Below are 18,267 nucleotides of genomic sequence, written 5' to 3' on the forward strand. Positions count from 1 at the left end.
TGTAAAAGGATGCTGTGCTGGCTCTAGCATTCAACTTTCATTTTCTACTGTTCTCCTACATCCAGTGTGCCAAACTGTGCTGTTCTCAGATAGTGCTTTCTCACTCCTGTCTGTTGAGGACTATCTATTTTGGAGACATAATTAACTATTCATTGACATAGAGCCTTGAATTTGCCTCTCCCCAAATTCCAGGAGAGCAGCCCTAATCTCTAGGTTACAAAGTCAGCTTCCCTACAGCTCATAAAGCTTTGCACAATGTGTCACAGCTCCAACAGGAGAGATTAAGAGACGATCTGGGCACTGCAGTGGTTGGAAAGCTCTTCAGTGAGGTGGGCGATCTACTGTCAATCCCCTGTTCTGATTAATATTTGCTTCTAAAAAAGATGCTGACATCTTTTCCTGGCTTCTCTGAAACCAGTTACATGGGATCAGGGATGAATTTAGAGCAGAAACTCTGCCACCATATAGTACTTATATATATGTATTTTAGAATACTAACCATAGTCTACTAAATGGACTTGAATATAAATGAGCTGTCACTATGGCAGAATAGTTGAAATAATCTTGGATGTACAGATAATATTGTCTCAACTGTGAACCCGGCTTTAGAATCTCATTTCAGTCTCTACCTAAAAATCTATATGTCAAAAGAAAATATCCTGAGTGCCATCTACAAACTATAACATGACACAAAAAAGCCATCTTTCTATATGATAGAGCTACTTCTAATTTTCCCATTAGACCAAACGACATCATAAAGAATATCTGCCAACAATGTGATATAAAACCATACCATGCATCATGAAAAATAATTGCAATTCAATTACCCCTGAATTATAAAACCGTCAACGAGGTGCAATAAGACAAAAGCCTTAGAACATATGAAAAACCGCTTAGCATAGATAATTATATATGTTTGAACAAAATCCTCAAAATAAAACATGTGCGGTTTGAAGGAGCAGAGTAATCATGCCAAAATAATTCTCATTTATAGCAAAGGTTTGAGGATCAGCAAATTTAAAACCATCTCCCTGAAAAAAAAAAAATTATAAAAGGAAATTAGCAAACCTTTCTCCCTTGTAGAGGGGATATGCAGCAACTGGGCAAGAAATTGTTTTTCTTTCCTCCATCATCTTCTTGCTTAGATTCTGCTTTGGCAAAGTTTTTACTGTTGCTCCTCAGAATCACGGAATGGTTGAGGTCGGAAGGCATCTCTGGCAATTGTCTAGCCCACCCCACCTACTCAAAGCAGAGTCACCTACGGCAGGTTGCTCAGCGTTGTGTCCAGTCAGCTTTTGAATATCTCCAAGGATGGAGACTCCACAAGCCCTCTGCCTAACCTCCTCTAGTGTTTGACAACCCCAGAAGGTTTTACATATGTTTAAATTGAGTTCCCTGTGTTTCAGTTTGCGCCCATTGCCTCTTGTCCCGAAAAGTGTCTGGCTCCATCCTCTTTGCGCCCTCCCTTCAGGTATTTATATAAATAAGATCCCCTTGAGCCTTCTCTTCTCTGGGCTGAACAGTCCCAGCTCTCTCAGCCTCTGTTCATATGAGAGATGCTTCAGTCATCATGGCCCTTCACCGGACTTGCTCAAGTATGTCCATGTCTTGTACTTTCTTGTACTTGCACTTGCTTAGGTACCATGGAAAAAGCTATGGAAGTTTTGCTTCCTGTCAGTTCTGTCCTTTAGCCCCGCTCCCCACATGAAGAGGAGAAAGAGAGAGAAAAAAAATTTCACTGGGGAAAAAGAATGACTCTGGAGTAATAGCTACAGCAGTCTTTTGTAGGACAAGCAGAGAAAGGAAAGCTTTTGGAGAAGAAGTCCTGCCTGTTTTCTCCACCAGGACCTCTTGGGCATTCTTGAGAGGATTTGATTCTCTTTCTTGGTATGTTATCTTTCAGCAGAATGAAGAAGAAAACGGCTTTCCCACATCATTTTTCATTTTGACTTCACAAGGAAAAATAAACAAATATACTTCTTAAAACACAGCCTTTCCCTAAATGAAAAGTCTCGCCCTCATCTTGTGCTTTCTTGTGAAACAAGACAAGATATTACATCTATCTTGCAGCAAGGCAGAACTGGGCTAAGGATCTCAGTTACATCTGGCTAAAGTGTGGGAGGTTTTGCAAGAATACTTGCTAAAGGGAGAATAAAATTATTCAAACATGGTGTGGTACCAGAGTCCCAGAACTTCACAGAGAATTTATCATCTATTCAGTAATTTTACTAACTGGTTATTTAATAGATGTTATTTTTCAGCCTTCAAAATATACTTTTATAACATTCAAAATTTATAAAATATAAAACAATTTTATTTGAGTAGACATGGTAATCTAACAGATTTCACAAATAAGCTTTCTCAACCTCCCAGTGACTACTTTTCTTAATTGACCTTTTACATTATTTACAAAACACTTGGGTTTTGCTTCTATTTGTTCTTCTGGTATGTAGTCAGACAGATGTTACTCAACATTTTACTGATGCTGGTGAAGTTCTTCAGAAGCATCACATACAGGTTTCAAATGCTGTGATCTCCAAAAGAAGCACTGTCATATTCTGTCCCACTTCTGATTCAAGACTACTCAGGAGTACTCTGAGACAGCAGAGCCAGAAATCGCTAGAATGGTTGTCTGAGGTAACATTTTAAATAGAACTTTCATTATTCACCTGTGAAATACCATATAGGACAGAAAAAAATAAGACATTATCTGAAGTGACACTGGAAGATGGGGGAAAAAAGGACAAAAAAGAATAAAAAAGTTGACAGAAAAAGACAAAGTTCATACTAGAAGTTAAATCTATTTTTTTAAAATATGAACCTTTGCTTTACCCCTTCTACAATTAAACTCTGTGCTTACAGCTATTTTGAAGTCCTGTGAAGCACATTCACAAGTGGCAAGTGATCTCCAACCTGTACAAGATCACAGCTTCCAGTACTTATATTTTATGCCTCAAAAGACTGGTAATTTGTATTTGTTGATTTTTCCCCTACTATAGATATAACTGCAAGGAAGGAAAAAAAAAAAAAAGAGAGAAGGATATACCTAATTGTAGAGGGCCTGACCCTTTCTCTGAGGCCACACGTTGTGTTAGATGAAAGGAGGCATGAGCAGAACCTGCAGAAAGAGATGGTTCAGCTGCCCTTGTAGAAGGACATCCTGCCAGGACCAGACTTGGTCTGGTAACTGCTATTATGTGTTACATTGAGTATTTCTCACACACATAAGAGAAGTAAATTAAAGTGGTGATTTTGTAAAGCATGAATCACAGAATCACAGAATCTTCTAGGTTGGAAGGGACCTTAAAGATCATCTTGTCCAACTGTCAACCTAACTGACAAAAATAGACACCCACACAACAAACAAGGAGCATCATCACTAAACCATACCTCCCAGCACTGCATCAACCCGTCTTTTGAACACCTCCAGGGATGGTGCCTCAGCCACCTCCCTGGGCAGCCTGAAGTCTAGTCTTAGCCTGTGCTTGCACCACTTCTTGTAACTCTTCTAATTAGTCACCTGGAGCTGCAGGAAGACACTCGATGTGAGAAGCATTCCTGCAAACTTCTCTGTGCAGCATTTTCTTTCTTTCTCCTTGCCTTTCATCCAGCTTTGAGCAGTGTTTCTTTCCTGTGGCTGCCTTGCTCAACCTACCACCTCGGACCTGTGTTTACACCATCGGGCAGCAAACCCCAGGCGTGTTTGCCCCTCTTTGGCAACGCTCTCGCCCAGAGCTTTTGCTCTGACTTTGAAATTGCAGTCCTCGGTTCACTGGTCGTTGAGCCAACTTCTCAACCCATGCGAGTTAATGGGAATCCTGGTGCTAACTAGAAAGATTTGACCCATGTAATTTTTTTATTTACAGCCTGAAAGTTGTTGTGCTGCGTTGTCAATCTGTGCATGTCAATTGTGTTTCCCTCCCAGATATTTAGCAGGAGCCACAGCTGCTGCTGTGATGAAGGGTAACACCTCTCACATGTTCTTTAAAAGAATAAGAGTAAAGCTGAACGAAATTTGCTAAAACATTAGAGAACATAAATCCTTCTAGAACATAAACAGAGATTTAGAGCACTACTACCTGTTAGCCAGAGGAACTGTTTGTGCTGGACACTGAAGTTCTGCCTCTTTAATTTCAATATATTACCCCACAATAAAGACACTGACAACTGTCACTCATCAGAGAAATATAGGAGAAAATTTCTGTTCCAACCTGTCCAACTTAATTCACTTGCCTAATGCTAACTTACAGGTTCTAGTATGAGTAGAAGTAGCCTTCTAACCTGGTCGATAGGCAACAAAATAGCAACTCTTTTATTAATGGCCAGACCTCTAGTGAGCTGACACCGTCATGTGAGAGCAAATATTTTTATAAACCTCTCTCCAATACCCGATTGTCCCATTTAGAGAGCTATCCTTTAAAGAAGATGTGTTTACAAAGTTACACCAAGTCCTTACTGGCAGACAGAAGTGCTGCCAGAAGGGCTGGATTTTGACATAGAAGTTATTTGTTACAGCTGGTTTCTAATTGCTTCAGTATATATAAAGCTCTACATATGTTAGTACAAATAATAGAGTCTTTCATCAGGCATTATGCAGTCCTACTACCTTGTGTATTAGGAATAAGCCAAGTGAATGCCAGGTGATTCAACTTGAATTCAACTTAAACCCTGTCAAGTAATTAGATAGATCAGCTGTGATTGCTGCAGAAGTGATTGAAAAAATGAATCAATAGAGATATTGTTATATGAAATTGTACATTCTCTTAGCATTGAGCATGTTAACTCATTTACTGATTGTGATCTGTCACTGTCATAACCACCACACCCATATTAGTCACATGCAAAAGCAATTGAAAAGTGACAATGAAAATCACCCACCTCCTCCTTTCTGTGGCATTTATAAGGCTCAGTCAATTATTTCCTTTCCCCAGCTTGTAATCTCAAATTAGGGTAAATGAAACCACATGAGGACTTAAGATACAGCCATCCCAGCTACTACCCCTGCTGTCTCTACTGGTTCCCATGATATGATTCATTTTGAATTGCTAGCACTCATGACAACAGGTACATTTTTCACTCTTTAAGGAAAAGTAATTTGTAGGAAAAGGGACTATTTTATATTGAAATACCTATAGGAGCAAGAGTGTGTTTATCCTGACATTTTCTATCTGATTGAAAATGGGGAAAAAAAGGAAATTTTTTTTTTTTTTCATTAAGAGATATATCAGATTCTCTTCATATAACAAAAGATATATGCACCTTTTAGTCAAAATACTGTTGTCTCTCCTGTTCTGATTTGGGATTGGCTTCATTAGGCTTTGATGGAGAAGCTAAGCTGAGTTACAAGTGATTTCTAGTTTGAACTTTTCTGGTTAGTTTGTCTAAATTAGGATCATTTTAGCTATCATAGATCAGAAGAAAAATAGTTCTTGGTATGCTACACACATCCTGCTTTCACCCCTAACTAGACTAATCTGAAAACTCTAAGTTTTTTGCTATCTGAGCTCTTGCTTTAGACTTGTACTAGGTTTAAAAAAAATAATAATAACATTCAGAATTATTTTAGGGAGCAATCTCTTGCTACTTAAATTTAAGCTTCAGAGCTTCTAGGCTTTGTGTATGCATCACAGTTGCTCTAGAAACAAGCCAGGGAAGTAAACCAAAACTTGACAGAAACATTCAGAGATTTTTTTTCTCTTTTATTTCTGGAGGTAATCTTGGAATCTATTTTTATCCATACCAGTTATATACTATTGTGCATCTGTTTTGGGATGTAGGAGTTCTCATGTACTAAATAGATCTAAAGAGGTAAAATTTGAGTAGCTAAATGGACAGATGGAAACAAACAGCAGAGCCTATGTCTTAAAAAGTGCCATCAGAGGCATTGAGAGCTCTATTTACAGAAGCAGGCCTGATTTACTGTTGCCTTGTAACATGTGGACGCATTTACACAAAAATAAATGCAGAATGCTTCTCATTCTTGGTTGGGAGTATTTTGAAAACGTGTTTGTGATCTTAATGAGCTCTGCAAAATGGAGAAACTGATCCAGGAAATCTGCGAACTTCCCTGTGGATAAGGGAGCAGGAGCATTATAAAGCACTTAAAGTTTGTCTATTCTTATTTTCTTTTGAAGCTGGTGATTGTGTTTGGTTGATATGAGAGAGCACATCACCTGTGCCCCTGCCCCTTATGATGGGAGAAAGAAACAGTTCTGGTTTAGGTTGCTTTTGGATTGTTGGTTTTTGTTTTTTTCTTCTGCTAATACATTGAACGTTCTTTTAAAATTAACTTTTCTAACTTAAATGTAGTAGCATTACTTATTTTTATAATTAACTTTATCTGAATTTCAACTAAAAATAACAAGAAATGTAACAATGATTAGATATTGTTAACCTTAAAAAAAAATCCACTTTATCTCTGTTTGCAGTTTTTCACTTGTTGCCTAATTAAAGTATCAGATTATTTTAACCAAATTATTTTCCTGATCTATTGCTTGAATTCTGCTGCAAACGTTAGCTTTCCTGTGTTTTTAAGCCTTTATCTTTAACATACAGATAGAACTGCACATACTGTATTGGATTCACATAATTTAATAGGTAATATAATTCTGGGGAAAAATCCTGTTCACCCCCAAATGGACTAATTAAATAAACAGGCTGAGTTCCTGAGTGTTGTTAAATTCAGAAGCTGAAATGTTGATATAGCTCTTTGATTAGGTTTTTTTTTTTTATGTACTCTTTGATCCTGTATGTAATGTCACAAAAGTGACAGGTGCCCTAAGAAATTGTAGTAGTGAAGTGTGGAATTCAAAGCGAGAGTCTTACCAGTTTGCTAATTACAGTGGAGGAGAACAGAAGTATACCTGTAACTTAAGCTGCTCTACTCAGTCGTACTCAAAAAAAAGACAAGCATGCCTGGTGCAAACAGAAGAGATACACAAGAGAAGCAACTTTTGAACCACACTACTGATAAGGAGCAAAATGCGTTACCTGGGAGAAGCAACCATGCTGGAAACCTGTCTCGGCCCGAGAAGAAGCTCCAAGAGGCTATTTGTGTGCTGCTGGTGGAGCTGTGTGAGAGATTCACCTTCTTTGGCATCGTCTGCAACATGATCCTCTTCTGCACCATCAAACTTGGCTATCGCAACTACCAGGCAGCTATTGTCAACATGTGCTTTGTAGGCACCTCCATGTTGACGCCGGTACTGGTTGGCTGGCTCGCCGAATGCCTGGTGGGGAGGATCAAGCTTGTGTGCATCTGCATGTTCCTACACTTCCTAGGTAGGTGATGCCCTGGTGGCTCTTCTCATGTTCCGGTAATTGTGTTGCCGAAATGCATTATTGAGCATTGTGTTTGAAATCTAACAATTTTCCCCAAACTTGTGGCCACCTTCTCTGACAGCTGATTACTTAGGTTCTCCTCTACAAAATACACTGCGGTATTTTTGCCCACAAACTTTTGTGAGGCAGTGTTTTGAACAAGACTAAGCAACGTTTGCATGTGCATCTTGTAGATAGTTGGTGCACAAAATTAACTCCTCTAAAGCGGCTTAGCCATTCAGAACATGGATGCTCAACTCCTAAAACTGGTCACTTTAACAAGAACCTAAGGTGTTTGGGGCAAATATGAGGCTTTAGTTGGAAATACAGTTTAAGAGAGAGTTTGGAAACTGTTTCCCAGCTGTTGGTAGTAAGATTTTATTGTATGTAAAGGTATATGACTGTTGTATTTGGACAAGAGGGAAAGATGTACTTAAGCACATACCAGTATAAATAAACTTGACTTTAAGTAGAGAGGTTGTATCTGTACCCATGTTGAGAGTCTGCTTTCTGTTAGCACATTCTGAATCTTCCCCACCTGTTACTTTGGAGGTCTTTTATGTAAAAGCACTCCTCAGACTAAGCATGACTGTTCTGTAGCAAATTGGTGCATCTCAAAGCTGGTGATTATTCTGTCAACTTAAACCAAGCTCATAGAAACTCTTTTCACTTAGACTTATTTATGGTCAACAGCTGGTCTGATTTCTGCAATAACCAGTCCTGTTATTATTTAGCTGGGCAACAAAGTAAGGCAAAAGAAAAAAAAATAAAAAATCAGAGTCACTTCTGAAATGTCCTGGAACTGATTTCAAAACTGTTGTGCAAGCAGCCTGGAGGAATGATTGCTCTTATGTTCCACTGTTTTTCCCATGGGCTTCTGGCTTGGAATCTCCTTCTGCCTCTTGTCCTTTCAATGCATATCTTAAAGTAAGAGACTGGTGACACAAACAGACTTTTATGTATTAGTGTATTATTTTAACCAGAACTGGTGGGAGGTTTTTTTGAGATCATTAAACATTCCTGACTTATTCAGTTTTGATGCACAATCATAGTCTTAGTTACGGAGAATGTTGGTGTTGTTGATGCATCAATATATTTTGAATTTAGTCTCCAACTGCAGCTTGGAGAATCTGTCACTGATTAAATCTGAAAGACTTGCTTTGCAGACCAGAGGTGGTAAATGCAATTCATGGCAGTGCTTCTATAGATAAAGTTTCTGAAAATCTTGTGTTTTTCATGAAGATGCAGGAGGAAAAAAGAAATTTTTCTATAAACCTTTTGAAAATTTATTTGTTAAATTATGATTTTAATAAAAATTCTGGGGTTTAAAGAAGATGCAGAAAAAAAACCCCACCACCGTGGGGTGGTTTTCTTGATTGATAGGTGGTTCATCAGGTGAAGTTACATATTTTAACCAGTGCCCTCTGGCAAGTGGAGAGCTACTGCCCTCTGCACAATGTGGAAGGCCAGTGAGAGGGGCGATGGAGCCACTTTTCCAGAGTGAGCTCTTCAGTTGATTGAAGAACCTGAATCCTGATGAGGATTTCAGAGGAAAACTGCTTTCTTGGAAGCCCTCAGTGGTCTTGCTTTACTCTGTGTAGTGGCATCCAGAAAGGTTCTGCCTCTCTACAGAACTAAGGCTCTCTTTTTTTTGCACTCCTCCGTTGGGTATCTTTTATTTTTCATGTGTCTTTCCAACCTGAGTGCTTAAAAAAAAAAATCTTATTCATCAGTCTGATTCTTATCCATTTCAAATGACTATTTTCTTTCCTATTCCAGGCACAGCCCTATTACCTGTTGTGGCATTCCCCTTTGAAGATATTTACATTGACAGACGACACATTCTTCATACGCTAACCAAAAGGGAGCAGAAAATAGTATTCTACTTTGCACTACTCACGGCTAGTCTGGGAATAGGAGGCATAAGAGCTATAGTCTGTCCATTAAGTGCATACAACCTTGAGGACTGTGGACCGAAGGAACTTCTTTCTTTTTTCAACTGGTTGGTAACTTACTGTCAGCTCATATGTTGGGGATGATAGAGCATTCATTGCTGGTTTACAACGCAAATTCTACAGATGATGGGTTTCAAGTTTTGTTTTTAACTGCAAAATGCTTAGATTTTTGAAATGGGAGAAGTTTTTTCAGTAATTCTTGGAAACTAACTTTTTTCTTTTGCTAGGAGCAGTAGGTGTTCATCCATTTTGGCCTTCTACAGAAATCTTCACTCAGAATTAGGATAAACTGATGTTCCCCAATGCTCAAAGACTTGACAACCTAGTTGCTGTTAGAACAACATATTCCATTTAGTTTTCTACCTTTAACATGACTATCCCTTTAGTATATTTTGCTGTTACTCCCTAACTAGCAGTGACAAAATTCAATGAAATATTAGAATTTACACCAGAGTAAATTTTTAGCAATGACAGACAGCAGTGGAGTCTGCTGGTTTGCTGGAACTAGGGATGGCTAATAGTCTGTAACTGCTAAGCTCAGTGTTAGCCTTGTTTCAGCTCTGTTGCTGTGAAGCTGTGGCATCAGATAAACCACTTGACATTTCTGGTTTGGTTTGAATATTTTAATTTTTTTAAGAAAAACTTGAGGAACAATTGCTCAGAAATTGGTGCTTAAAATTCAATATTTTTCATATTAAGGATGTCTCTCAGTGTGTCAGAGAAGTCATTTTTGATGAGATGTTTGCCTTTATTTACCACTTCTGTAGCTGAATGCATATAGCACTCTTTAGTGCTGTACTTTCTGGTTAAACTGTGGATTCAGGATCAAAGAAGTGGCAATGGGAACCTCCAAATTCCTATTTGAAGGCAGGGTGAAATAATCCCTAAACTGCCCCCTTTTCTCTCCTTTCCTTATACATGCACAGTTATTAAAATCAAAGCTGAGAACATTTGCATATTAACAATGCAATGCTGAAGAATCAATGAAGATCTTCGTGAATCAGATCTCTTCTCCTTTGGGGATGGCTTTCCTGACTATTCTTTTTTCCTCCAATTATGTTAATATCAAAGAGTTTTGAATTAAATCCAAACTTCAGTGAATAAGGTAGCTTTACCAAAGGTAGATGAGACTGTTTAGTTCCTTAGAGCAGATTCTGCCTCCTTGACCTGCCTATAGGAGAGAAGAAGAAAAGTCCTTCCCTTTTACTCTATTCTGAGTTTTAATCCTTAATTAGCAACATCATTTTGATTAAATAAGACTCTGGGGGATTAAGACTGGAGAGCAATCAGTTGTTCTGTAAGATAGCTCTGGAGAATTTATTGTACTGTGGTCTTAGCCATTCAGAATTGTGTTTAATCAAAGTGACATTTCTCAGTGTTGATTACAAAGGAGATATAATACGAATAAAAAGTTCCTTGGGGGAATCCAAGTGGGTCAGTTCTTAGAACTTTGGAAATATCAAGAAAGGCATATGTACGATTAAAAAAAAATATATTAATTTTTGCAATGGCATCCAAGGAGGGACTGTTTGATTGAAGTTTCAAGATTTAAAAAATGGGGGTTTCATTCTCAGCATTCTTAGTCTTGTTAAAACTTCTCAGAACATAATCGCTCTTTCTCAGTAGGCTGTTTTCTCTTGGTAGGTACTTGTGACAGAATTGAAATTTAAAATAATATAAAATGAGATGGTTGTGTAATCCTGGTGAGTTTGAGTCTGTGATCTTAGCCAAGTTCTACTTAAAAAAGCAGAATTATTGGGTTAAAGACTGGGTTAAAACAGCCTGTAATTACCAGTTGTCTAATTCAGTCTTCAAAGAAGGTTGCTTTGCACATCTAGGGCCTTGTTGTAACCCCTAGTATGAACTATGACTCGGACCCTTTAAGTAACAAGAATACACCAATGCTAAGTGAAGAAGGGGCCTGGATTCTGTAGGACTAAGTTTCCCTAAAGACTTCAGCTTTTCTAAGGTTAAGGTTATGAACTGGTACTATTTTTGCAGCGGGAGAAGTAAATTCTGTCTGTGCAGGCAGAGAAGGAGAGTAAAAAGTGCAATCCAGACTAGGGATGAGACTTGAGTGTGGTGTCTTGCCTTACTGATCTGCTGTTCGTTTATCTTCCTTCCTTCCTTCATGTCTTAAGTCTCCTCCAAATAATTTTTCTTTCCACGTTCTGCAGATCGGTTTCTGTTGTTATCCAGGACACTCTCTGACTTTTTAAAATGTTTTTCTACCCTTCTGGGATTTTCTTTCCCACCTTGTCTTTGCAGACAACTCCGTAGTGATTCTTAAAAAAGTTAACTCCTCCTACAAAGCTGTAGTACATAAAAATACATAGTTTGGATACTGTTCCATACATGAACTATCTGGGTCTGAGTTTGGATAAATCAAAACTTAAATTGCAAGAGCTACGCATGCTTAAAAAATAAAACCAAATAATTTCTGGCATGAAATCTATTGAGTCTTCAAAATTAATCCAAAAAGTGACAAAAGGTCAATTTTATAATATTTTCATATATATTACTTGATCTCAGATTGTTTCATCTAGAAGGTTCATCTCAATTGTTACATTCACTATAAACTTTTTGAATACTGTGTGAACATAAACAATACTGTTAAATAAGAAGTCACATAGATGTTACTACTTTGAAGTTATCACAATGAATGTATTTCTATAAAAAGTTACAATAAGATTATTAGGTTTTTATGAGTTTGTCACAATAGCATTTAGACTTCTATCTGGACTGCGTTCTTGAAATGAACCTCCCAAGTTGACATTTGTCTCTCAATCTGAGGAGACCTCAGAGTGCTGAAGCTCCAGGCAGGAGATGTTCCCTGCAAAGTTGGGCATGATAATTTGGTTTGATGTATTTAACTAATTCAGCTATTCCCTACTGGGATCTCTGAGACACTTCACATAATGCATGTCCAAATATTAGACAAATATATTAGATAGCTGTGGTATATGAGGGCCAGTAGGATGTGTTTCTGTTTGTGTAGGTTCTGATCTGGTGCTGTCAGTATGATATGAGCAAATCCCCAAATTCTGATGTGTGCATTGATGTTAGTTTGTCTTTCCTGTTTGGTCTATAGGGATTAGTAAAACATGTTGGGTTTTGTCTTCTCATTTCTGTGAGAGGACAGGAGCTTTACGTTTCAGTCATACAGTACTTTCCTATATGGTGGTGAAAAACAAAAGCACTCTCCTGTACTCAAGGGTTTTCTTTGGAGGTCCTACTTCCAGTGAAACAGTCATGCAGTCATGAAGAGTGTCAGGATTTCAGGTAGCTCAGACACACTTCTTTAGATAAAGTTTGGAAGGCAGGCCCTGAAACATCTAACTTAAAAATTGTCAGGAATTGTTTCAAACCTTCTGCACCAGTTCTAACTGACCCAGTTGTGTAACTATATTATTTTTTTTTTCTTAAAAGCTTTAGTTGAACAGAGATCAACATGTGTCTGTACAAAATCCCTGCAACTATACATTGTCACAGAATAATGTAATTCCAAAGTGCCTAGAGACTCAGTGGAGGAGAACAGTAATTGGTTTGGAACTTTAGACATGTCTTGGTGTGACTTTAGAGAAATGTATGAAGTGAGAGTTCACTTCTGTGCCTGTCCTTGCTGGCTCCAGGAGAGCTGCTGATGCTGTGTGGCTCTCAGCAGCAGTTAAGTTAGCCCTGGTGGCATAGGCCATTTTTCTTTTGCTGCTTGCCCAAGGTCCTGTGAAGCAAGCCCCATAAACACGTTTCCATGCCTACTACTGCACTGCCCCGTGCTCATCTCCTGTCTCCACCCTTAGCATGGTGAAAGGGTTGGTTTTGTAACAGAATGAACCTGAGCAGCATTACCAAAGTCTGTGTTTCTGACATGATGATGTTTTTGCTTTCTTGGCGCTAGCTAGATGCAAGGTAATGGGCAACGTCAGAACAAGTGGAAGGAGCACAGTAGGCACTTCAATGTTGTAACGTGCCATATGGCTATGGTTTGTTTTGGCAATTATGGCAGGCCACCTAGTAGTCATCTTAAATGAATGAAATGGGGCTGAGGAGGTCTCCTAGGTGTCAAGAGAGACTTGCAATTGCCCCTCTAGGATTTTGAGCTCAAAATATTTTGCTGTGATTGCTGATACAGGGAGTTGCAATGTCTGCTGGTACCTCGCTCCTGCCCTACCCACTCATTTGCAGCTGAGGAGGGATCAACTGGAAAGCTTGGGAGTTGGGTTGTTAAGGGGTAACTGCTCTTCTATAACATTTTAAGATTTTTCTTTTAATCTTGAGAATGTAATTCTAGACTAGTTAGGAGAAGCAACTACTCAAGTCCGATAGCATACGTGAGGCAGAAGTGACACAAGACAAGAAAACAAGCTTTGCTTCCTCAAGCAATATGTATTAAGCCATGTACCTGTGTATTGATCACCTTTGAGTGAAACCTTTTCAGTAAGGTTCCAGAAGAGGTGAAGGAGTGTCCTCTTGCAGTTGCTTCTAAAATGTGATCTGTTAAATATTGAGGTAGTACGACTACATCATTTTAAACAAAGAAGGATCAGTACAGTTGTTGTCTTTAAAGCCAACTTGGAACTTTAAAGTTTAGCCAAACTTAAAAATTCTTAACTTTAAATTTCAAAGGCTGCGTCTGCAGGCCAGAATCAAATCTGAAGCAGAAATTGCTGAATGACTGACTATGAATCTTCAAAGAAAGTATCATACTGATCCAGACAGTCAGTATTTTTGGAAACTGACTTCACCAAAGCAGGTCCTCACTAAATCTGATCTCTCTATGCTGAGATGCCGAATATTTGAGTCTGCTCTGTAGCCTCAAACCTTTGTTTTATATGAGAGTTGTGTTTTAAGGGAAACTTTGGTTAAATATCTGCTGAAAGCAAAAAGACAACACAAGCGGCCTGAAGAACAGTGCAAGGGGAGCACCTCATAATTTAAAAAGAGTTAGAGCATTAGAATTGAAATGTGTAATTATGAGTGGTAGAGTAAAAATTGGTCAGTCATGTTGTGAAAAGAGGGCTATGCAACAGAAGAATGAGCACTAACTTTTATGTTTCACTTCCATGAATATTTATGCAGGTAACTACTTGAAAAAGATGGATTTTAGATCTACTGATGTAATGTTTTATGTAAGTCAGAATCCAATGAAAAAGGTGTGGTGACAATATGCTCCTAACTGAGCAGATATAAACTCATTTGCTAAGACAGAGAAAACAAGTAGTTATGTCTTTGCATCCTGTCAGGGAGATGCATTTTAATTTTTGGTTGCTTTTTGCTATCCTTATAATTCCTTAAAGCATATTTAATGTGCTATTGTCAGGGTTTCCAAACTGTGGTAGACCTGTCACTGGTGATACACCATCTGCTTCCAAGAGTGTGTGATTTTCATTTGAATGTCTTATGTACATAGGAAGGGCTTAGCACTTGAAGCACTTCTACTGCCAAAGGCAGTCTTGGAGCAAATTATGTTGGGGAACCTCCTTATGAAGATATCTCCAGAAGCCAACAAAATTTTAAGCAACTAATGGAAAAGCCATCCCTTCTGATAAATCAAATTCTGCTGCTTCTTAAACATGGGATATTGGCATTAAGACATTTCTTTCTTAATCTTTAAGCATGTGATTTAATGATACTGCATACATAAAGTCTATGTTTTCAGATATTAAATGTGTAAATAATAAATGTTAATGTATGTAATTAGTCTGATCCAGAAGAACGTTTCCAGTACTAGATTGACAACTTGTTTAGCTCTACTGCCTTAGTACAGTCATGTTAATCACGTTCCTCTTGGAGCTGAGTCATCTGAGTGAAATTTGATGTTAATTGCCGTGTCAACATGTGCGTGGTACTGATGCTGTCCATGCTTACTATACTTACCATGCCTTTAATGTTTTAACTTTCTGTTAAAGCCTTATATTATTCAGCCTCTCCATTCTTCTCTCTCTTTTCTGTGTGTACTAGGTTTTATTGGCTGATTAACTTAAATTCAGCAGTTGTCTTTGTCAGCATTTCTTATATCCAGCAGTCTGTGGCCAGGAACCTTGGTTTCTTTATCCCATTTGTGTCCGTGCTTATGGCTATGATCACAATTCACATGGTGCGTGGTGAAATGATTTACAAACCCAAAACAGGTAAGAGTCAACTATATCTTAGGAAATATCTTTAGAGATTATTTTTACAGAAGAGATCAACTTGCATATCTAAATGAGTTCTTCCGCAACACTGCCCTGTTTGGTTGGAGATACTTGTGGAAACTTAAGTAGCAAACTTTTTACACATTTGAAAATCACTAGAAATACTGAATAGCTCTAAATAGTTCCTGTGAAGACTGGGGAGATATTTTATAACATAAGTTCTTACACTTCTGTGGCCTCACTAGTTAGTACCTGAGCTTTCCTTAATCCTTTGATGGCAACTACCCCTCTCTGTTGACCAAGCACAGAAATGTAAGTGGTACCTAGGTGACTTGAATAAGGCTGTAAATGCCCAAACCTAGCTATTCTAGTTCCAACAGAAACCAGAAACTGAAAGCAAGTTGTCATTTCAGTCTTCATGTTAAATATAATCTAAGCAAAAATATATTAGCAGTGAAGGAATGAATGTATAAATCAAGTGCCTAGGAATATCATAGTGTGGACGTCACTAGAGAGGTTTATTCAAAAAGAATAGAGCCAAAGAAACACGTCCCCTCCACAACATCTCAAAAATGTCTTGATAATATGCAACGGAGCATCAAATTAACCAGCTTCTTATGGAGAAGGGGGCTCACTACAGGTTTTACAACCTGAGATGGTAAAAAGATTCTTTAGTATCCAGCCCTAAGCTGGGCTATTTACTATGGATTAAATTTGTAGTTTATAATCTAACTAGTTTAATTCTATGAAGTGGAATAACATTAAATTTATAAATTATGTCTGTCTTGGCCATCAACAAAGCTAGCACTTTTTCGTATCAAGTGGTTTTTTTCCTGTCTTTGGAGAATGCTGATCTAAACATTGATATCTGCAAATTTTTTATCTCCTTAGTCAAAATAAATGATAATATACTTTGTACTTTCCAGTGAGATGGTGAAATTGGGAAATCTTCAGAATGATAATTCAAATCCATAGATGACCTTAAATGATTTTTATATATGCTGCCTTTTTTTATTTTAAGGTAACTCTTCAAATATGGATCATGCATTCAATTATGTTTAGCTGTCAAGCATGGACCTAATTTGCATTTCTTCCCACTGCTATAATTTTGAGGACTGGCAGGTGACCAAAGATGAGGAAAAAATGTGTATCTACCATCTAGGGTGCAATGTAGGCTTTTTATTGTAATTAAGTATCATAGATATTCATGATTAGATCAAGGTCAAAGTAGCAGAACATTAGAGCCAAGGAATGAATATAAAGGAGAAGGTAAATCACTTTCTGAAAGTTGCAATTTAATATCTATATGGATAGATTTTTTTTAATATTTTTTAAGAAGACATTAGAAATAAAAGTATAGAGTATATGCTGTTGATCTACACAGTGTGCACTGATACAACTGTTTGTGCTTTTAAACATGTCTCTTACAGCTGATCAGATTTATAATCTGAAGAATTATAGTAGAAAACTACTGTGGGGTTCTGTGGGTTTTATTTCTTTTCTTTTAAAGAAGGGATGAGATACTTACTCTAACTGCATCATTGGCAAAATCCTCCTGATATTGATTAGGTCTATGTATCATTCAAGTTGCTTTTTGAACTATAACTTCAAGCAGCTTTATCTTCCTAGTTTACTAGATTTTATAATCTGCTGGAATTCCATGCTGAGAAACACAGCTAAATAATGTATATGTCTGGTTTTGCCTCATACAAAATGATGTTTCCTAGGTAGTTGACTGAAATTAAAGACGGCCTTAGCTGATCCATTAGGAAAGGCAAGGAAATGTCAGGATTTGTTGTCTATCTTAATCTTTTTTTTTTTTTTTTTTTCATAAGAGTAAGAAAGCAGAGTCTGGCCAACATCTTTGATCCTGAAGGAGAGGAGATGGCCATGACCATCTTGGAAACTATGCCAGATACACCAGCTCACAGCCATGTCGTTGCTTTGTTGACCTGTCTTCATGTCTTGTCGCAGGGCACCCTGTGCATCTTTTGATTTTGACACTGACTGGGTTCAAACCCTCATAAAGCAGTAGCACCACATTACTGCTTTTCATTCCTCCTTTGTGAATGTCCTGCCTCTAGTGTAGGGCAAAGCAGAAGATTATCACTTCTCTGTATAAAACATGTAATTACTAGCTCTGCCAATGAGTTGAGCTCATCCTGTCTTTTGTGCTACCTGTTTTTTTTAAACATCTGAAAATAACCCGACTTTGACAAAAGCCCCAATTCTCACTTGTTTTCTGGTTAGCTTCTTAGTCAAGTTGCTCTGGAAGTCTGCAGATTTTTCTTTTAGTCTTCAGATTTAGTAATGAAATAGACTAGATCCTAAACTTAAAAATCACTTAAAATGAGTGGTAAGAATAGTTGCCTAATATAGTCATGCAGAACAATAAAAAACTGTACCAACTGTCTGTGTTTGCAAGCTTGGATATATTATTTCAGATTTTAGTCAGTAGTGTCAACAGTCTAAAGGTTAATGCTAAATAGCCAGAGAGTTTTTAATGTTAGTCATCTATTAAAATGTCCTTTCTTAGTACTCTTAGCAAGCGCTTCCCATAGGTGTTAATGAATATTTCTAGAAAATAATTTCCATAGCAGGGATACATTTTCTCTCTGCGGTCTTAGTTATCCTTAGTTTTGGAAAGTGTTTATTTATAGATACCCAACTTATTGTTGTGCTTCCACACTCTCAGGAAAGCAGAGAAGTACTATAACCCCTATTTGTGTGGATGGTAGCTCACAGAAGTGAAATAAATCTGCATTATTCCCAAACCTGGAGCTAACAGCTTTGTCCTCATTTTACTTTCACTTCCTCTGAGCCTGAGAACCAAGTTAGCAATTTCTGAACCCAGTAAC

At 37.8% G+C, this 18,267-nt stretch overlaps 1 protein-coding gene across 1 annotated transcript in view; it reads left to right on the plus strand.

The window, feature by feature from the left end:
- The first annotated feature begins 6,858 nt into the window (after positions 1-6,858).
- Positions 6,859-18,267, plus strand: part of SLC15A5 (solute carrier family 15, member 5) — a 34,580-nt gene continuing 23,171 nt past the window's right edge. The window contains exons 1-3 of the mRNA XM_014937296.1: positions 6,859-7,281; positions 9,100-9,322; positions 15,237-15,406. Of these exons, the coding sequence (XP_014792782.1) occupies positions 6,912-7,281; positions 9,100-9,322; positions 15,237-15,406 (763 nt within the window). The 5' untranslated portion in view covers positions 6,859-6,911. The remainder of the gene's footprint in view (positions 7,282-9,099; positions 9,323-15,236; positions 15,407-18,267) is intronic.

Source organism: Calidris pugnax, unplaced genomic scaffold (genome assembly GCF_001431845.1).
Source record: "Calidris pugnax isolate Ruff unplaced genomic scaffold, ASM143184v1 scaffold1, whole genome shotgun sequence".
In the NCBI taxonomy this organism is placed as follows: Eukaryota; Metazoa; Chordata; class Aves; order Charadriiformes; family Scolopacidae; genus Calidris; species Calidris pugnax.